Source organism: Mandrillus leucophaeus, unplaced genomic scaffold (genome assembly GCF_000951045.1).
Source record: "Mandrillus leucophaeus isolate KB7577 unplaced genomic scaffold, Mleu.le_1.0 Scaffold699, whole genome shotgun sequence".
Lineage (NCBI taxonomy): Eukaryota > Metazoa > Chordata > Mammalia > Primates > Cercopithecidae > Mandrillus > Mandrillus leucophaeus.
The window spans coordinates 1,135,586-1,158,230 of record NW_012107574.1 but is presented as its reverse complement, the minus strand read 5'-3'; the positions used below and the strand labels follow the sequence as shown (position 1 = coordinate 1,158,230).

The 22,645-nt window shown below is 41.2% G+C and overlaps 1 protein-coding gene and 1 long non-coding RNA gene across 2 annotated transcripts in view; both read right to left on the bottom strand.

Annotated features, from left to right (window-relative positions):
* Positions 1–832: 832 nt before the first annotated feature.
* LOC105527893 lies at positions 833–2,756 on the bottom strand. Its single transcript, XR_001004281.1, has 2 exons — positions 1,976–2,756; positions 833–1,940 (listed from the first exon to the last, which is right to left on the bottom strand). It is a non-coding gene; the product is annotated as an uncharacterized LOC105527893 (long non-coding RNA).
* Positions 2,757–7,896: 5,140 nt separating this feature from the next.
* The window catches only part of RNF152 (ring finger protein 152), a 78,660-nt gene continuing 63,911 nt past the window's right edge, over positions 7,897–22,645 (bottom strand). The window contains exon 2 of the mRNA XM_011964388.1: positions 7,897–9,429. Coding sequence (XP_011819778.1) covers positions 8,683–9,294 — 612 coding nt within the window. The 5' untranslated portion in view covers positions 9,295–9,429 and the 3' untranslated portion in view covers positions 7,897–8,682. The remainder of the gene's footprint in view (positions 9,430–22,645) is intronic.

Genomic DNA, 22,645 nt, shown 5'->3' with positions numbered 1-22,645 from the left:
TCAAGTGACTTCTAGGCTCAGCCTCATGAGTAAACTAGGACTACAGGTATGCACCACCATGCCTGGCTAATTTCCTCATTAATTTTTGTAGAGACAGAGGTCCCACTATGCTGCCCAGGCTGGTCTCAAACTCTTGGCCTCAAGTTATCCTCCAGCCTTGGCCTCCCAAAAAGCTGGGATTACAGGCATGAGACACTGTGCCTGGCCACATCTCACTTTTAAAACTATGGGGATTACTTTATAATTTCCCAGAAAGCCAGAGCATGCTTACACCTGCACCCAAGCATACCAGGTCATTGATAGCCCTTAATTAGGAGTAGGCTACCTGTTAAACTAAATTGAAATTCATTGATATGATCCAGTTATTGAAAGACAGGATGCTTTTTGTCAAAAAAGGCTCTCCAAAACACCCTATTGATGAGAACATTAATTGAAGAACACCTTTCCAGACTCAGGGCCAAGAGGCCAAGTCACTCTACCTGACTACACAGGGGCTGCATGAAGTTGTTCTGTATACGGTGCAACAAGAGGGTTCTGGGGCCTGGGGCATGCAGCACAATTTCTAAACAGTGGAGGATAAAGGAAGGGCCACCAGAAGCCATGAAAACCCAAGTTGCAAAGACAAGCTTGGGCTTACTCATTAAAGATGTGTTCTTTGGCCTCTCAGAGGATCTACTTGAAAGTCACCTCCATTTGAAATCCTTGGCTCAGGATCTTCTTACTGCTTTATTACCCAAGTCTACTAAAATCCTTAGAATAACTGATGATGAAAATCTCACCAATTTTTTTTCTTTTCCTGGGGTTATGAGGGGGGAAAAAAACAATACGTGAGTCTATTTGAAATCATTTTATGAATTTTAATCATAGCAAATGTGTTTTTACAGTAGTCATAAAATCAACATTACCACATATACAAAGGACAAGACACCAGTTCGGCATACAAAAATACCATATATTAAAATTGGGTTCATTGGAAAACTCAGGACTGGCTAAGACACCATCTATAACAGAGAGAGCAAGCAAGAATGCTTTTAAGACATTCAGATTTATAAACAGCAGCTTGATATCCCCTTTACGAAGTCAATATTTGGCAACATTTGGACAGTATTTTCTACACAGCCCAGCAGCTCATTTATCTGTCGGGCTATTTGGCCCTTAAAAAAAAAAGCTCCTAAAATAAATAATCTACATAATTGTAAATGAAACACATCAAGGATTTGAGTTAATAGCCTCTGAGCAGCATTAATCTAGCCATTAGACTGGAATATTTGTTATCAAGAGGGCCAGGGAACCCACTGCTGAAGCTGTAGGGTGGGAGAAACCCTGGGCTGCAGCTACATGGCTTGTGTTGGGAGTTTGTAACAGTCCCAAGCTGAAACCAGCTTCCACACCTATGACTGTTGAGTGAGGCAAACACAAACAAGTGGTGAAATGAAAAAATATATGACAGCGACCAGGATATATAAACTGAAATATTCTTGAACTCATTTTCCCAACAGTACTGACATAATCAAGTCAGGATAGATCCACAGGAATAGGCCTTGCATTCCATGGTTAAGAGGATTCTAGAGTCTGTCTGTACTGATGTGGCAACCAACTCTAGAGCGGGCTCTGAAATTGCCTAGTGTGCTAACGATCCAAAGCACGAGCATAGGATAGGGTGACAGGGAAAATGGGGCCTCCTTGGACCCTCGTCAGCTGAGCACATTACCCCACGTGTCTTCAACTGAAGCATCCTGAATTGAACTTGGTAGTCCATACTGGAATGACAGATTGTGCTTAACTAAATTGTCCTAGTTGTCCTGTGCTTTCTCCAGCTGGTTTCTGCCATGTCTGCTTCAGCTCCTGTATGTCTTGTTTTGCAGCTATACTCTTCCTTTATTATTTTTTCCCTCTCTGGGTATATCTGCCTGTCCCTTGACATAGATCCAATGCTTCACCTCTCCTCTCTCTCTCCCACTCCCTCTCCCTCTGCCTCTCCTTTTCCCTCTCCCTCTCCCTCTACTTAATAGTTGGGTTGTCCCTCAACCCAGAAAATCCTATGAGGATTTGTAATGAAATCTTCATAGAATTTTCCTAAAGCACAGTGTAAGGTACCGGCTACTGTGTTCTGCCACTGTTTAACAGAGGTATCAACTAGATCCCCTTTAAGAGGCATTTGTCATCTCCGTTTCCTTCTGTTTACAACCCATGCTCTTCCACCACTATTATATCCAACTGTCTATTCTGGATCTTCAAAAAGCAAATGTTGAATTAAAAATGGACCATCCCTTTGGAAAACTCCTGTTAGAATAACCCAATAACTCACATCCCAAGGATATTACAGAAGACTTTCACATGGGCTACTAGCCCTACATCCCATGGCAATAAATTTAGAGCGGTGTTCTAGAACAAAGACAACTACAGGGAAGCACTCCCAGAAAAAACAAAGAAAATGCATGCTGTTGCAGACTTCAAGAGGTCCCTCAGTACTCTGCCCCAAATATTACTGATTGTCCCTAAAAATCTCATAGTATGAATAATATAAAAAACCTTAGATTAGAATAATAAAAGCTAGCTTACGAGATGAGTGTTTCAAGCACCACTACATCATAGGTGAGATATATATATAGTGGGATACCCCAGGCAGTGAATTCTGAAAAAAAAAAAAAAGTCATTGGCTCGACTGAGCAAGAAAATTTGTGCAGAAAAATGGGAACCCAAATTGCAGGGGTTCAGGAATAATGGTGCACTTGCCCTAACCACTTGAGCAGATCCAAAAATAAGGTATTTGGAAGAAATTAAATGCCCCACCTGCTTATGTTCTTTAATGATCAACGGCTTTCCAATAAAATGTATACAGTAGAACCTACCTCTTCATATATTTGAAAAGTTTCAAGTGTTTATATGGACACTCCCAAAGGTAGTTAGTTTGACGTAATGTATGCAGCCCATAGCAATAGTTAAGAAATTAACATCTAATCCAATATTGTATAACTCACAAATTGCAAAACATGACTAATAACAGGTTTTACTTGATTTTTAACTCCAATTACAGCTAAATCATGGTGTGTGTGTGTGTCTCTGTGTGTGTGTGTGTGTGTGTGTAGTAAGTCAGTTGTGTCAGAAAAATCAATGGCTTGAATTTCCACTTATCTTTTAGAAGTGTTTCATGTCGGCTGGGTGCGGTGACTCACGCCTGTAATCCCAGAACTTTGGGAGGCCGAGGCGGGCAGATTACCAGAGGTCAGAAGTTGGAGACCAGCCTGACCAACATGGAGAAACCCCATCTCTACTTAAAATAATACAAAATTAGCTGGGCATGGTGGCGCATGCCTGTAATCCCAGCTACTCGGGAGGCTGAGGCAGGAGAATAGCTTGAACCTGGGAGGTGGAGGTTACAGTGAGCTGAGATCATGCCATTGCACTCTGGCCTGGGCAACAAGAGTGAAACTCCATCTCATAAATAAATAAATAAATATATAAATAAGTGTCTCATGTTGAACAAAATTCGGCAACTGAACATCATTGCTTTTGAAATAGACTACTACTTTCAAAACAGCTACTGAATTATCTTGACTACCTTATTCTTCTCAGTAGTTTCTGTTTTGGTAAGAATTACCTTGTGGGTGACAATTTACTGAGAATGATGGAAATGTCAAGCAACAGCTTCTCTATCTAGGTCAGGGATGACAGACTGACTACCTGACACTTCTTATGTGGAAACAAAATGCTGATTGGTGGGCAGCATTATTTTTCTGAGAAAAGATAGAAATTGAAGTCTTTTGTGTATCACTCCTCTTGCACTGATAACTTTTGAACTTCGATCTTCCTCTTAAGGCTAAAGAAAGATTACTATCTTGGCAAAAAATAAAATAAAATAAATGACTTTTAAAGGCAAGCTAAGAAGGAAAGTCTTGCCCATTGATGAGTTCTAGAAGAAAACCCCAAAAAACAAAACAACCCATTTCTGCTAAAATGAAGTAAATGCATTTTGTATATATTCCATTTGGAAAACAATGAAAAGTAGACTAACCGATTTTGAAACAACGTAAGTTTTCAAATAAAGGGATGGGAACTCTTCAAATCAAAATCTAGACTGGAATAAATACCAGATTATCAGTAAGAATCGGGTCTTTATGGGAAAATATATCTGAAACTGAATTTTCTGCTTCCTTTTATTTAGCTAAAAAGTAATTCTTGTAGCTTTAGTAACCTTCAAGTCTTTAAATTTCATGGACAATACTTTTTACTGTTAAAAGAAGTGCTTTTGTGCAAAGCTTCAAATCTTCAACTCTCAGTGATAACTGAAATTTTTGCTTAAAAAAGAAAGTGACTAAAACAATGTCAAATCTCATTCTAAAAATAGTACCTACATTTTAGTCTGGCATCTGAAAAATGATGCCCACATATGCCCACACCAAATACAATGACAAGCTGGCCTTCAAGGGCAAACAAAACCAGTCTGAACACTGCAAAGCATGCTTGCTCTTACATTTGCACCTTACTAATACAGCAATGAAGTTTGGATAAGATATTGGAAGTGAACAGGGATTTCATTAGGCTTTTTTTTTTTCCCCTGTAACATTTATTTTTTGGCCACAAGACCCAATTTCACAGTACGGGTCATGCATAGCTTGCAAGTCAAACGTTTTACAGCTACTGTCTAACTACTATTTTTGGACAACAGGTTCACATGCAACTAATGATCCCAGAAAAGCGGCTTAATAAAGCGCTCTTTAAGCTTCACTGATCATTCCTTGGTCTAAAGTCTATAAGCAACAGTTCCAAAGGGCAACAATGAATTTTTACTGTCATACTTGAGATCATACACTTTTAAGCCCAGAAAGGAATTTTTTGCCTTTTTCTACCTGCATGTTCCTAGCCCACACACTCTTTTCTTAGCCTCACCGTTACGCCATTAATACCTTGATGCTAGATCTCCAAGCACAATCACCCAGAACTGCATTGTTCAATATGGCAACCACTAGACACATACGGCTATTTATATTTCAGCTAATTAAAATTAAATAAAATTTGAAAACCAGTTCTTACCTTGTAGTAACCCCATTTTAACTGCCTAAAAGTCTGGTGGCTACTATACCAGATGGCACAGGTTTTCGAGCATTTCCATCATCACAGAAAGCCCTATTGAACAGAGCCCATCTAGAAGATCTCACGGGTTATACCATCACATGGTTTAACCTTCAAGGGACCCAATCTGTAAGCCATGCGAAAAATTAAACTTAATTCTATTTTTAAAGAAAATATCTTAGAGCTTTCTGATCACTAAGTATGACTGGAACCGAAAACCGAGTTGCCTTTTCATCACAACTTATGCCCCAAGTCATTATACAAAATTTTTCCAAAGACAATGCTTCTTAGTAGCATTCTTGGCTCTACTTAACATATTAAGCATTCTCTTACTTATTTCAAGATCATTAATAAAGATGAAAACTCATGCTTCTTATAGTTTACTATTTACACAACACTCACTGTCCTTTACATACAAGTGGGGTGGGAGGTTTGGACACCAATGTTTTACAATTTTAAAAACTCAAACCACATGGTTTGATAGTTGTCTTTCAACATCTATACTCATCCCTAAGTCAACCCTCCTTTCATTTTCCCAGAGAGGTAGATGCTAACTAAAATGAGTACATAAACCTACAAAAAAAATCCTTTAAAATAGTAGTTGACTCAATAAAGGGTATTCATCAACCCTAGAAAGGATCATAGCCAGATAGAGATGTGGACAGACCTAGGATGGAACAAGAAGACACTGCAGTGCAAAGTTCATATCCCCCCTTGTCTGCAGAATTACAAAATGGACTAATCTACAAAATGAAGCCACCGGAGGCTGCTTTCAGCTCTAACTTTCTGTGCTTTCCAGTTGTGACTTTTCATTAATGTGCAAGTATGAATTCTGGCCTCTTGTGTCAGTGGACTTTGGTCACATGGGTAGATGTGTTTGGTAAGGGTCATTGGTAAATTCCAGAAGAGGCCAGAGCAATGGGATGCCAAGCAACATTAAAACATCACTAAGCCTATAAAATTCTATCTGGCAGACTGAGATTCTCTCTCTCTCTCTGTGTCTCACACACACACACACACACACGCACACACACACACACAAGAATGCACACCCCAACAAACAGGTACACAAATAACTGCAGGTAGAATCCATTTAAACAATTTAAACAATGTTTCTTAGGTCAGTAAGACTCGCAAAAAAAAAAAAAATTAATAATCTGATTTGGGTTGTTATTGTTAAATTTAAGGTCAAGAATCTACCATACAGCGGATTAATTTTGCACGCTTAATGGCAGCTCTAGCACAGGATTGTTTTTAAGTAAAAGTTCTATGGACATTTTTACAGATTTGCACTAAGAAACACAGGACACTATCATTACACACATTAGTGTCTATATCTAACCTACTTTAACAAGTAGAACTCTATCACGTACTACACTACAGAATCAGTCATTTCATACTGTACAGAAACATATGCAGATATCACTCACAAAATTAATCTGAATATGGCATAGCTTAAAATTGCAAGGGTAAAGTCTATTTGAAATGTAGCATTCTCAATGCAACATTTCTGTGGTGTGTATTTGTGTGTGTGTGTGTGTTTGTGTGTGTGTGTGTGTATTTTCCTCCAAGAGAAATAGAAATTAGGTCAGACATGCATTAGAGCAGCCTGGGAGAGTTTGAGAAATTGACACTAACCCAACAGTATATTATGTTATATAATAGAGGATAGTATTCAGCTAATATGATACCTAAATTATTAATACCAAATAAATCCTAGATTATTTGTTGTATAATGCCCAAGAGCTTACACAATAAAATGGCATTCTAACCTAATTTCTATTTTGAGCTTTCAAATATATTTCCTAAAGGTTTTATGACAAATTTGAAAAATCATAGCTCATAATTTTATGTTGAAATTCTCATGCCAATTAGCGGTGTTAGCTTTGTATTGTAATCACTATATTTTTGTTTTATTTCACATTAATTCCATCACTTTTATATGCATATTTTGTGCTGCTGGAAAATAACAGGTAGCATGTAAATAAATTAAATTGTCTTGACCTCACAGGGCTATTTTCTAGCCTTGCTTTCTGGAATCAGCCCTGCTTGTCTTTCCTTCACTTCCCCCCACCCTCCTCACCATTTTCAGGGATTCAGTGGAACATAAAAACAGTTATATTTTTAAGTGGAGTCCTTGTCACATACCACTTGCTTCATGAATTCCTTAAAAGAAGTTAGATGAGAACTGTAAAGCTCACAGCTATTTCTGAATGCACATGCACCCAGGGATAGGAATTTATCACTCACTTCTGGCAGATCTTTCTTCATGAGCATCTATAGATCATTACACATTTAAGAATATTTGACAGTTTATGAGGAACTGGTCCACTTATATTGGGAATTTCAGCTGTGAGTTTACCTTGCCACTTTTCTCAGTAAAAACTGTTAAAATGCAGAAGATCTTCTCTCTCATATCAACAAGAGGAAACTGGAATTCTAACTGGCTTAACTCTTGTGGAAGAGCATCTTTCAAAAAAGAATCACAGACCATCTATTAAAATGCCCTCCCGGGTTGGCCGTCAATCACAACACTCATGGCCAGCACGAGACTCCAAAACCAGAAGAAAAGACACTCTTCTGTTACTCTCCATTTGCCTCTTACAAAAGGCAGGACTTCAATACACAGATGAGGGGTGAGTGTTGCAGGTGACGGGCAGGAGACTCCCTGCTGGGTCAAGATGTCCATGAAGTGGCCACCGCTTCAGAGGCTGGACTCACTCATGCCCAATTAAGTCTTAATCCAGGATTCTTCAGCAAAGACTCAAACACCTGAGGTAAATCAAATTAGACACACATACATACACACACAAATACACAGTATTTACATTTGAAATTCTTGTTTGTGAGATGGCTTGAGAAAAATCGGCATACAGGTTTCCTGTGGGATTAGACATTTCTCATGATTTCTCGGTTTATTGCTCCCCTGTTGAGCTTTCAGTTTCATAAACACGTAGCAAGTTCTAATTACAAGTGAAGAAAATGAAGGTTCATGACAAAACACAACACATTGGAGACACTTGTTCAAATATTTTCTCCAAAAAAAAAAGGACTGTCCGTTTTGACTTATTTTGTTTTGGTGCCATTCAAAATGTGTAAAAGCCTTAGCAACTAAATGAAGACTGGGTTTCAATAAAAAGAAAAAAAAAAAAGTAAAGAAGTCAGCAGTGCATGTCTTCACTGAATTTTTACACGGATTCGCAGGTTTAATTCTACTTGTCTACATAGCATCTTTGTTTGAATCTACCACATTTAGAGAAAGTCACATTGTACGCACTTGTACAGTTTCACGTCTAAGTAGAATATGTCTATCTTGTAACATGATTTTGAAAAATCATAAATTACAGTCCATTGAATACATGATTATGAGGATGCATGCAATCATCTTCCAAGCTGTTGCCATCAACACTCAGAACAATTCGCTTGGTATCTTGTTGAGACCTCACCTTCTGCCCTTTGTGTCTGTTTTGGGGTAATCAAGAGGCAATGCAGAGGCCAGCGCTCAGCACCAAATGGTCAGTGTCGCCCCCCATCTTCTCACCGGGATCTCATCATCAACCTGCTCAACCCCTAAGTTGGCACCCACAAGAGACTTCCCTGTAGCCCTGTTCAGCCACAGGATATCACAGTGAAGCGCTTAGAAATGCAAGACATGTTGTGGAGCACGATGCCGAGGAGGAAGACCAGGACGCAAGCCACCAAGATGACAGTGCACACCCCCGACCAGGTGGAGCTTTTCACCACGCCCCGCCTGTCCTGCTCCTCCTCCGCTGCCTCCTGGGGAGCCCCACCTTGCAGAGGCTGCTGTTCAGCAGGGATGGTCACCACGGTGACGGACTTCTGCTGGCTCCCGGGCAGCAGGCGGCAGCCCATGTCTCCGGGCAGCAGCGCACGCTCCTTGGAGATGGGCAGGGGCAGCATGTAGCACCCATTGCTGGGAAGTTTGATGAAGACCGGGGTGTGTTCAGAAGTGTGTGGAATGGCGATGACAGCCAGGACCTCCGGGTCATCGGGGAGCTGTGACACGGAGAAGCCGGGGGGCAGCTTGGTGACACCGCGGCACCAGGGGCACCGCACATCCTTCTGGCTGGTCCTCATCTGCTGGAGGCACACTGAACAGCAGGTGTGCTTGCAGTCCAGCAACTTGGGCCTGCGCCGGGGGCTGTAGTAATTGAAACAGATCTGACATTCCAGCAGAGAGTCCTGGGACAGCGTCTCCATGGTGGACTGTGAGTAGGAAGGGCAAGGCCAAGGTGAAGGGGAAGGAGCTGCTTCTCAGAGGCTGCCGCCCTGTGTCTTTGCAGTGCGGGTGATGGCGAGCTCACAGGCATCCAGTACTCACAGGTGTGTTCATTTCTGAGAGAGACAAACAATGCAAACAATCTTAATCATTTCAAAGAAGTTGAGATGTCAACATATCTAATGGATTTATACCATTGCTCAAAAGACTTGACACTGGGCCAAAAGTCTAAAAATGTACCACTCTTGAGACTACAGGATTCCCATAACGCCCAGTGAAAGGTAAATGAAAGTTATCTCCGAGAGTATGTCATGGCAAATACTTCGTTCATTTCTAAAAAAATGAACACCTCCAACAGGTGTAGATGATGCCTCTGCATTTCATAAAGAGAGAGTATTTTGTTTCTGTTTTGTACATTTCAGCAAACTCTGGGTCATCCTTCTAAAATATACTGGAGAAACTCTCCTGCTTCCAATAAGTTCATAGCATTTCCTAGAAGTAAACTCCTCTCCTTAGATCCTCTGACCTTTTTTCCTGACTCTATTTACCCACTTGTAAGTCTTAATTGCAAGATTTAGGCAACTTCACAAACCTAGGTATAACTAGCTTGCTCAGTTCACATATATGGGTTAGGAATGTTCCTCTTCACAGAGAATTAAAGTGACACTACAGAAGAAGCACGTGAAGGCATCTTTCATCTTTCCCACGACACCATTTGAAGAGAACAAAACAAAAAACCCCAAACAGCAACAAAACCAAAAGCAGCAGTGAACCTTAAGGCAGTGTGGATCACAAAGGCACGCTCATCACAAAGACATCACTGACATTTTCCAGTCAGTTCTTTTTGTTTCATTACTACTTAGGCGTGTACCAAGTAGTATGACTAAAAGCAAGTATAATTGACCCTTGAACAACACAGGTTTGAACCACATGGATCCATTTAAGTATGAATTTTTTGAATAGACACAGTCAGCCCTTTCTATGAGTGGGTTCTGCATCTGCGACCAAATGACATCTAAAATACAGCATTCTCAGGATGCAAAGTCCCTGTATACCAAGGGCCATCTTTTCATATTCTTGGGTTTTATAGTACCAACTGTGAGCCTTGAGTATTTGCAGGCTTTGGTATACATGGGGGTCCTGGAACCAAAGCCCTCAGATAGAGAGATGACTGAAACATTAATTCACTAATTGAAATAAAATATTCTATAGTTAAAGGTTGTCAGGGAAGACTGGCAAGCATTCCTCATTGTAAAAAAAAACAACAACAAACAAACAAAAACAAAAACAAACAAACAAAACTGTTAGCATCCTGGTATGGAGGGGAGGCAGAGAAACTCAGTTCAGCTTCACTGAAGTTTGGGAATGCCCTCTAATGTTCCACTGGCATTTCAATAAAGGCTGCCTGACTCAGTTTCCCATTGAAAGCATCCAAATTATGTGTCCCTGGATGGAGTCATGATGACTCTAGAAAGAACTACTCAATCACTATTGCAGAAAAAATTGCTAGTCCTAGAACCCCACCAACACCTAGAGATGGGAACTATAACAAATAGATAAGCTCCTTCACATTTTTCTTAAAATTAACTCTTCTTTTTTCTTTCTAATTTCCTTTGTGAAATTAAGAAAGCACCTCCACCCATGACACATAACGTGTTAACAATCGAAATTAAGAATGCAGCAAAAGCCAACCTGGCCGATGTGGGGGCTCACACCTGCAATCCCAGCATTTTGGAAGGCTGAGGAAGGGGAATCATTTGAGCTCAGGAGTTCCAGACCAGCCTGGGCAACATGGTGAAACCCTATCTCTACAAAAAATACAAAAACTAGGCAGCCATGGTGGCACGCGCCTCTAGTCCCAGCTACCCAGTAGGCTGAGGTGGGAGGACCACCAGAGCCTGGAAGGTTGAGGCTGCAATGAGCCATGTTTGCACCACTGTACTCCAGCCTGGATGACAGAGTGAGACCCTGTCTCAAACAAAACAAAACAACAATGAAAAAAAAAAAAAACCAGTTCAAAGACAAAAATAACCACTGTTAAAAACTAGTAACAATCAAAAGATCCACATACTTTAAAATAAAATATATTAGCTACATTAAAAGCACTTAAGTTACCGAAAGTGAAATACAGTAATGTAGCATTCAGAAAGTTCATATCAGGATCAACTACATAGCTATCCACTAATTCAAAAAATATTTATGGAATATCTATTATGCACAAAGCACAATGCTAAATACTGTAGGATATAAATCAGACCCAGATGCTACCTGAAAACAACTTAAACTTAGGTAAGAAGGAACACATGAATGTATTTTCTTCTTTCATTCATTTATTCATTCAAATTTTCATTGAATATCTGCTATGTGTCAAGCATGATGTTTCTTTTTGTCCCTTGTAACTAAGATCTTGTCATTGCCCATAAGAAAGTCCTGGCCTAGAGATGGGAGTGCTAAGTACTTAGACAATTGTAACGTAAATACAAGGTACCCTAAGGGAGCCGAAGGAATCAGGGAGAGTTTAGTGAAAACTCTGGATTATGGAATTAGACACATAAAATCAGGGGATTTGGTGTTATGGAATCAGCATGAGCAAAGGAAAGAGGGTTGAGTGATTATAGAATTATTTCCTACTCTACGTGGGACACTGGCTAGAGGATGGTTTCTAATACTAGAGTAACTTACAGAAGTCTTCTCTAAGAGTTTGATTGGTTTAGCTCTTAACAGTCTCTGATACAGATGCCTTTTAAAGAAATAAAACTCTCAGAGAACCTGCAAGCACTCTCCCCAGAACCAGGGATAGCAGCTCACACAGGGAGGGGAGAAATGAGCTTAGTCAGGCAGGGGCCACAGACTGCGGACCATGGGCAGCCCCCAGTTCAGGCCAAGGATTCAGGAGTGAGCAATGGGAAGACACCAGAAAGGTTAAGAGTAGCAGAATAATTCATTCAAGGGAAGACTGGAAAGACCTATTGGGAGGCTATCACAACATTAGGCCAGAGTTAATGTGTAGCTGAAGTGAATAGTGATGATTAGCACGGAATGATGAGATGTGTGAAGAGGTTCACAGAATTCCAGCAGGATCTTGCAGGGTATTACAATGAGGTTGTACAGGGAAAGAAGCCAAAAATGAAGCCTTTAGAGGAAGGTAGCGTCATTATGAGAAATAGGGATCACGAAGAGAAATACAGTGAGTTCTGTTCGGGCCATATTCCATTGGAGGTGCTGGGGAAGGTATTTAAGTTAATCAGGAAGATATTAAAGAGTCAAAGAGAAGGTCAGGCACAGTAGCTCACACCTGTAATCCCAGCACTTTGGGGGGCCAAGGCAGGCAGATCACTTGAGGCCAGGAGTTCAAGACCAGCCTGGCCAACATAGTGAGATGCTGTCTTTACTAAAAATAAAAAAAATTAGCTGGGTGTGGTGGTGTAAATCTGTAATCCCAGCTACTCAGGAGGCTGAGGCAGGAGAATCGCTTAAACCTGGGAGGTGGAGACCACAGTGAGGCAACATCGCACCACTGCCCTCCAGCCTGAATGACAGAGTGAGATGCCATCTCACAAAAAAAAAAAAAAAAAAAAAGAGTCAAAGAGAGTAGGATAAAATTCTTCTATAATTTTATACCCAAGGTAATACATTTTTTTTTTCTTAAAACAAAATACAGGGTTCGTTGGTGAATCCTTTTCTATCCCTCTCCAGGTTAAAGTGCGCAGAGATCAGGTGGGATTATGATTGACTCTACGGAGATGTGGAGATGTGGCTGTGCCTGAGGGGAAGGATTGATCACGCTGAGCTATGGGTGGGTAGAAACAATAAAATGAGGCAGGGTATAACATTTTACAGACTCCTGCAGTTTAATGAATTTGGAGAGACTTTTCCTTAACAATTGCACCCGGGACAACCACCCTCAATTGTAAATGAGGTTGAGGACAAAAATGTTTCACGACATTCTATCAAAACAGTGACCACCGATTTACTTATTAACCTTCTTTCCTTCCATACTATTTGCCTTAACTTCTACATAACAATGTGGGAAGCAGCTCAGCAGGGTGGAAAGAACCGACATTTCGGACTCAAAGAACCTTGGGCTCTAAGCCTAGCTCTGTCACTAACCAGCTGTGACACCAGACCAAAGTCATTTACCTTCTCTGAGGCTGCTTTCTCCCTGGCCAAGCAAGGATGATGGAGCTGTGGTTGAAGGTCAAGCGAGCTCAGGGGATCCACATACTTCCACACAGTGAAAGGTTCAGGGAGGACAGTGCTTGTTCTTCACTTCCTCTCCACTCAGTCTAGTGCTCTGCGCTGAGGCACAGATCTGCCCAGAGGCACTTCCTGGCTATCAAAGAGCTGCCACTTGGAACAGCCTAGGAGGAGGCACGCAAGTGTTCTTCCTGGCCCTGCCCGGAGACCTACGCACCATCATTTGTCAACAAAACCACTAGGCAATTTTACTCATAAATTTATGTTCCAAGTAATGTTCTCTTGATTTGTGTTAAGCTTCCTTAAAATTAGATTATCCTATTCAATTTCCAACTCTATCCAAGTAAGTTCTAGGCCTTACAATTCAAGCTGAACGTAAAAACAGAATGGGAAAAAGTTCCTATTTTCCACGCTCAGCCACTTAAGCCATTTTGACAGCAGCCTCTCTGATTTATGCACTGATGTGTTCTACGTGAAGCCAGCCTGTACTGCATTCCAGTTTATTTTCTGGAGCATAATTAGTAATGATGATGATTCGTTAGGTCAAGAGAAGGAAATTTATGAGGCTATGGAGTGAAGCTAATGATGAATCATTCTTTCCAAACCCTTTCATCATAAAGTCTAAAGATGTGCGTCAACTATAGAAGAAAGAATGGAAACAAAGTCTACGTAGACCAGAGAAGAAGTTCAGAGTTCCCTATCAAGTGTGTTATAATAAACACATATCAGTGATTACTTTAGGGCAGGGGTCTGCAACCCCCAGGCCACCAAGCGGTACCAGTCTACAACCTGTAAGGGACCGGGCTACGCAGCAGAAGGTGGGCAGCTGGTGAGAGATAATCCCCGCCTGAGCTCCACCTCCCGTCAGATCAGCGATGGCATTAGATTCTCATAGGAGCATGAACCGTATTGTGAACTTCATACGTGAGATATCTAGGTTGCACACTCCTTATGAGGATCTAACGAATGTCTGATGATCTGAGGTGGAACAGTTTCATCCTGAAATCATTGCTCCCTACCCATCCGTCCTGTGGAAAAATTGTCTTCCACAAAACCCATCCCTGGTGCCAAAAAGGCTGGGGGCTTCGGAGACCTGTGTTTGGCCTTGTTTACCTTACAGGAAGAGCAAGATGTGATACTCCAATAAAATACTCATTAAGATTTAAAGAGCAAGAGTACTTCAGTAGAATGCATAAGAACAAGTATATAAGAAAATATGTGAGAACAATTTTTAAATGTCACCACAATTTATTTGAAAATAACTTAAAAGTCAAGATCAAAGAGAAAAACAGACCACAAAGAGAAGAACAGTAGCTCAGGGAGGGCATTCTCAAAAAACGGATGGCTCCCAAGACAGAACTTATTTCAAACATAACCTCATAAAACAGCACCTAATTACATAAATAATATTAATTGAACAATTTACATAAATAATATTAATTGAACAATTTACATAAATAATATTAATTGAACAACACACAGATAAACAAAAGGGGTCTTTGTGTTGTTGTTGCTGTTGTTATTTTGAGGCCATAGATATTGGGTACTTTTGAAAGTCCTTTACAATAACAATTTACTTTCACAAAATACAATTTCTTTTTAAAAACTATATATAATTTTATTCATCTTTTGAAAAGGTACGGGTGTGACAAAGTGCGCCCATTCATTTGGTAGGTGGTAAAATAGCAAAGCTCTCCAACATTGAATTTTTATAATCCCAGTTGCTTTTAGAAGTCCAGGCATACGAGCCCAAGGATAAAAAAAAGCCAGTGAAGTAGATAATCCAGATCGTTTTACTCTGCTTACACTCTTAAGAACCTTCATACATTCTGCGACAGTGGGGTTAATTATGAAGCCTCTCTGTAGAATTGTGGCCTGATCTGATATTGATTACATCTGGCTGACCTTGAAGCATTCCAGTTGATAGTCTCTATGAGGACCTTAAATTCAATGGTTGTGTTGGGAAAAACCTCAGATGCAGAGATTAAACTAGGCACTACGTTGCTTTTCTTTTCCTATTGAAATAGCACATCTTTCTGATACAGGCCATCTACTCAAATCTTCCATAAAATATAAATATTTGAAATGGGATTAAACAAAATAATCACAATTCCATTTCATCTGATATTTCAGCTGGCTTGCCAGCCACTTAGTTATATTGGATCTTAGCAAACACTCCAATTAGTGGCAAGAATGGGAATGCCCGGTGACAGATGTGTCATTGACTTTTTGTCCTCTGGTAGCAAAAAGCAATCCTTCCAGGACACAACTGCTGCATACACGCATCGTCCAACTGATGTAACTACAGTCATTGTTTTAATGGAGCAGGACTCTGACAAATCTCAACTGAGAATTCCATTGGCTCGAGCTCTAATATTTGCACAGTTTCCTCCTATGAGCATCCTGGTTTTGCTGTATTTGATGAAGCAAAGAATCCAGAAAGTGAAAATTGTCATTTAAACATGTTTTTTGTTTTTTTGAGACGGACTCTCACTCACCCAGGCTGGAATGCAGTGGTGAAATCTCGGCTCACCGTAACCTCTGCTTCCTGGGTTCAAGCTATTCTCCTGCCTCAGTCTCCTGAGTAGCTGGGATTACAGGTGTGCACCACCATGCCCAGCTAATTTTTTTTTTATTTTTAGTAGAAATGGGATTTCGCCATATTGGCCAGGCTGGTCTCGAACTCCTGACTTCAAGTGATCTGCCTGCCTTAGCCTCCCAAAGTGCTGGGATTACAGGCATAAGTCACCACGCCCGGCCTTTTGGTTATTTAAGATGTTTAAATATTTAAACAGGGAATAGGGCAGGGGATGCTGACAGTGCTGGAGGCCATCTGGCCGAGGTGGCGGATGCAGGCAGGATGGGACAGAGAGAATAACAGTGGCTGACCCAGACAAAAGCAGCACACCATCTAGAAGGCCAAGGTCACCCCAGGAACTCACCACACAACTGAAGGCCTGGCCCTGCCAGCACAGCCCACTAGGAAAAGTGTGGGCCCAACTGGCCTGGCTGCAGCCTAGGTGCTGTCCCCGTCTGCATGTGCCAAGGAGCCAAGGGCATCCCGTGCCAGGGGACTCTGCTAGGGCATGTGCCAATTCTGTCACTACAAAACTCAACTCATCAAGCTCCACGGTCACCAGAGAGGTATTTACCCAGCCCCGGTGCATTTCATTTACGTCAAATTAACAAACAATGAATGAATTTGACCCCTCCACGGTTTGGTGATGCATATTTAAAAATCAAAGTATATTGGATCGAGACATATTTAGGAATTAAAGCCACATGTCATTATTGCAATGAGTGATGATAACTACTGGTTTTTGTTTGGATATCTGCCAATCATTACTATTAGGAATCAGGAGATAAGGATTCTAGCTCTTATTCTGTCCTCACGTAGATAGGTTACCTTAAGCAAATAACCTCCAGATGAACCTCCTATTTCCTCCCCTGACAAATGAGGACTCTGGACTAGATGGTCCCCTAAAGCACCTTCTAGTAAAAATATTCTGACCTAAATAATTGTTGAAAACACTGCTGGGTTTCCAACTGCATGGCAGTACTACCAGGCCACTTATTCTATGCTTCTCATCCCTGACAGATGATTTACAAATATTATCTGTTAGTGATCTGGCAAGAATGCACATTTATGTGAGATGGGGGAGTGGGCATGTAAACTACTTAGAAAGTTCTCCCTTTATGCCTTCAACTTAATGAACGCATCTAGCTAGAGCCCATACCCTAACAGAAAATGCTACAACTTCAATCTTTTAGCAACTGTCAAAAGAAAAACTCCTTCAAGTCTAATCAGTATCCTTCCCAGATGAAGAAAGATATTCCTATTACCCAAACTTGTTACCGGATGAAGGGGTTCCCAACTCTACCTTGAAAAGAAGTTGCACAGTTTTCTGGCTTGTGCAGGAAGCCAAGGTTAGCACTGGCATTGATCAAGCACATGGCTTTATCTTCATTTGCTCTGATCACTCAATGACAGTCAAGAAAAAGTTGCTCATGGTCATTAGAGAAGGAAAGAGCTACAAAAGACTGTCAGGAGATCCCCAGGCTCCCTGGAAAGAGGGAGTGATAAAAGATGCCGACAGACAGACAGACAGACAGACAGACAGGTAGAGCAAATAAAGATGATCAATTACCCCGACTGCTAGAATTCTGAATAGAGTTGAAATAACTGACAAATCAAGCACACAGGGAAAGCCAAAGAGATGGAAAAACAAAAATCCTACTAAGTCTTACCAGCAGCTGAACGGCTGCAAAGCACATAGTGGTGAGTAAGCAGATGTTTATTGTGAACTCACCTTGTGTACTATTCAAGGCACTAGGGTTGTCATGGCAAACAAGAGTCCTACCCTCAAGGAGCCTGGATGTACAACCAGAAGGAAAGAACCATACAAAGAGAACCACGGGAGAAAGAGAAGAGTAGACAGAACTGGAAGGAGACTCTTCTTCAACTGAGCCTGTACGTCCAATTGATCATACATAGGGATTAAGCAGAAACATTAAACAGAACTATCATCGCCTGTCAGAGCCAGAAAGCACATTTGGAATTTAAGGAGCTGGCCCATTGTTCTTTCCACTCCGGAGATACTGGAGACAGAAGAAAACTCAGGGGAAGGACAGTGGCATTTCCTCTATTTGATTAAACATCACAACTGATCCTGTCAGCATCATACAGGTAGACTCCAACCACAAACCTCAAGAGATGCAAGATATTAAGATGGTAACTTAAGGTCTGGAGGCAGCCACAGACCAGGGAAGCACACAGAGTCATCACTGGAAGTGAAGAGTTTGAGGGCTGAGAGTTGTGCCTTAGGGGCTGCAAGGGCCTCCAAGTAGCTAGGCTCCCTTGGAGAGCAAAGGCCTCTCTCTGCTACAGCCCTCCAGTGCCCCTGCTCTTCATGTCCAAGATATACAGGGCCCCCAAAGGCCCAAAGTTACCATGTACAAATTTACATTTTAATAAAATGAACTACACATGTTCCCTATTCTTAATTTTTTTACCAACCACAAATTCCAGAACAAATTGAAACCTAAGTCAATTTGTTGGCTTTCAAAAATATTTTCCCATTATATTTTATCTATGTCAGGGACCCACAACCTTTTCCTGGAAATGGGCAGGTAGTATATGCAGCTTCTAGGCTTTGCAGACCCTACAGTGCCTTTCACAGATACTGAACTCTGCCATCAAAGTGTGAACGCAGTCATAGACAGTATCTCAAGGAATGAGTAAGCCGGTGTTCTGTGGGGACCCAATGGAAACCTCAGAGTTGGTATAAAGGCTATTTAAAGCTGGAGGCATTTGAGACTCAATAGATGCAGAAAGAAGACTTATGGAACATCCCTTATCTAACCAAAAGCAGAAACTTCTGAGAAATGAGAACTGCCATAAATTCCCTCTTCAGGGCAGGTCTATTTCCAGGAGAGAAACCAAGAGAAATCCACCATAAATCCCCTCTCCAGGGTAGTTTCATGGCCACAAAGAAGACAGAAAAACCACTCACACATGCAAACACACATCTTATCACAAATCACAAACATTCTTATCTCCTGTGTGAACTCCTAAAAACCCATTTGTCTTTCCTAAAGATACCTATTTGTTCTTCCCATAGAGGCCTTTCTCACCCCTCTCCCTTCCCCTACTAAGTTAGGTATGTAATCCTTACATTCATCTGGGCACATATTGTATGCATCTATAAACTTTTTCTCCTCTTTACATGTTTTTGGTTACTTTCATTTGCATGTCCGTGACACTGAACCTAGGACAAGAACTTTTCCTCCCCAACAGTTCTAATGAAACTGCATTTATTAAAACAGGCTATTATTTGTTGACCTCAGATCTATACCATTTTCCATTAGCCCTTTCCTGATTCTCCTAAATTTAGTATATTACTCTGGAGACACCTACCTGGAAATCAGCTTGTTGCTCTAACAGTGGTTACCTTACCTGAGTTTTCTGTCAAGATCCAGAATGCAAAATATTTTCAAAATTATTGTGCATTCTATTTTGGAGACAATAAGGCTTACAGATGCAATTTTGTTTTTAAGTAACTGTTTCCAGACAGCCAGAAAGAGCTGAGCAAAGAACATAAACAACGGCCATTATTTGTCATTATTGAGAACATATAGGAAGGGGTCCAAGCTTTCTTCATCCTTTGAAATAGGGATCTATTATTTCAACAATATGTGCAATGATACCAAAAGTCATAATGATAGCTCCAGATTAAAGCTAATTCCTTATCTGATGAAACTCACAAAGACATGATAATAAATTCCTCCTTACAGTCTGAACTTTGGCCATAATTCCCGTGTTCCCTTGCATAGCTATAGCAGGCTACAAAGTAGCTGAATAAATTTCGATTTGGCCAGGTTAATCTCACTCTACACAGCAGTATCGTATGGTGGTTCACCTTGACAATCAAGAAGGGACATTGAATAAATTGCCCAAACACATTCAGTATTCCTTCAAAATACTAAAGAACACGTACGATTTACGATGAGTAGAGCTTCATTAATTTGAGGTACCCTAAGACTGGAAGGAGATGCATAGAGGGAAAATCTTGACTCAATGAAAAAACAAACAACAACAACAACAAAAACCTACCTAATTGTTAAGACTCATTTACTTTCACACATTAAAAAATATGTATTTCTTTAAATTTCCTCAAATTACCCAGAGAACATGCTATAGTAACATTTGGAAAGAATGGTAAAGTAAAAGCCCAGTGGGTTTTATAGATATCTCTTTAAATAAGTCTATTCAAAAGCCATTCATAACCTCGTTTTCTTTGAGCACAGAGTGTTTATTGCTGCAATTTCTCTACCTACCCTCAATATTGATGATTCATCGCACGAGTTAAGCCTTACACTGAAGTTGCAAAGAATTCCTAAAGGCATTGGTACTAAAATTAAGCACTACAGGGAGTCAGCTGTCAGTCTGCTCATTACTTCTGCTTTTTCTTACTTCCAGCTGCAGTAACTCAATGAGGGTTGATTTTCCATTTAGGCAAGGTAACAAGGAAGGAAAAAAGTACAAACCTTGAAACTAGATATGGAACAGCAGTGCAACCCAACACCATCCATCATTAATCCACCTTTTCTAACCTAACAAAAAAAAACCAGATTTCTCCTCTTGCTTTCTTAAATTTATTTTAAAGCAAAGTGTATCAGCAATAAAATGCACATATTTTCAGTGTACAGTTCAACCAGTTTTGACAAATGTACTCACCTGTGTAACCACTATGCCAATCAAGATATTTCCTCCACCCCAAAAGGTTCCCTTGTGCCTCGTGCAGTTCATCCATCTACCCCTATCTCTGCCACGAATGGCCACTGCTCTGCTTTCCAGAGAATTTGAATTTGTGGTTTTTTCTTCCTTCCTTTCTTTTTTAAGAGACGGGGTCTTGCCATGTTGCCCAAGCCAGTACAGTGACTATTCACAAGCATGATCATAGCTCATTGCATCCTTGAACTCCTGGCCTCCAGCAATCTTCCTGCCTTACCCTCCCGAGTAGCTGAGACTACAGATGCACACCACCATGCCCAGCTACTTTTCCAAAAAACATTTTTTTTGTAGAGATGGGATCTTGCCATGCTGCCCAGGGTGGAGTGTAGGGACACACTCATAGCTCACTGCAGCCACCAATTCCTGGCCTCAAGTGATCCTTCCACCCCAGCCTCCGGAGTAGCTGGGACTACAGGTGTACACCATTTCACTGGCAAATTTGTGTATTTAAAACCCAATCCACAGGTATTGGTTTAGGAAAAAAAAAAAAAAAAAAAGTGGTGATATTCTCAGGGTACTTTAGTGTGCTTTTAGAAACAAAGTTTTCATCCAACTTCATATTCGTATTTCCCAGAGAAAGCCATAGAGTAACAAATACAACTATTAACACAGGCATATTCAAATACATATTGAGTATAAGGCACTACTCTAGGTTTGTGGAATCTAAAGAGAAAAAGATAGGGTCCTCTCCTGCTAAGGCTGGTGGGGAATACAGACAGCCATGCTCAACATGAAGAAACTGCAGTCATGTGATTGATCTGGGCTTCACGTGGAAGTATCAGGTTGAACTGGAAGAAGGAGAACTTATGTCTGTCTGGGGCAGCCAGTAAGGATTTTTCAAGGAAAAATACCATTTCAATTTCAAGGGTGAGGACTCAGCAGACAGAAAGGCACAGAGACCAAGACGAGGGGAGGCAGTGCCTGGGGTGGTTACGGGCAGGGACCAAAGCTTGGGACCTCCAGTAAGTCAAATCCCCCTGCAATAGAGTTGTTAAGATTAACATGCATTCATACATGTTGAGCATGTAGGGCGGCACACAGCAGGTGGTTTAGCTCTTCTCACAGCAAATATCACCATAAGGGGAGGCGGGAAGGAGACGCAGGGCACAGCCTGGAGGACTGGCCTGCCCAGCGGTGTGCGGTGTGGCAGTTCTCAGGATGACTAATCAGCTCTGCCAGAGGAGGCACAGACCCAGAAACAGGTGGGGGTTAAGGTCCACTCTGCCAGCCCCAGCGCTCTAAAGCAGGAGTGGTCCCAAGGACCAGAGCAGCTGTCCCTGCAGCCGGGATGGGCCAGGTCACTAGGGGGCAGCAGAAGCAGAGAGCAAAACAAGGCCCAGGGAGAGAGATATTGGGGAAGGGAGAGAGAGAGATTGGGGGAGGGAGAGAGAGAGATGGTGGGGAGAGAGAGAAAGAGAGAGAGACATCGTAGGGCAGTTGAAGGTGAGTGAAGAGGGGAGAAGGGGCAGGATGCCATCCAAACCTTTCCGCTCCTCTTCCAATCCAAAGCAAGGTGTGCTGAGAAAGGCCAAGCCTCCAGGAGGAGCTGGAAGCGGAAGTTCTTATGTTGTGAGAAGAAGCGAGAATCTGAGGAATGGAAGAGAAAGGTCGGTCCCCTCCTATTCTGTAATCTGGGTTTTGTCCTGTAGGCTGTGGGGCTTGTGAAGACTTCAGAAGGGCAAGTGTAACTGTTATAACTGCGTTATTATTGCTATTAATATTCTCACTCTTTTAGCCATTTGAAAGTGTATAATTTAATGGCTTTAAGTCACCATGATGTGTAGCCATCCCCATCTATTTCCAGAGTTTTTTTTTTTTTTTTTTTTTTTTTTTTTGAGACA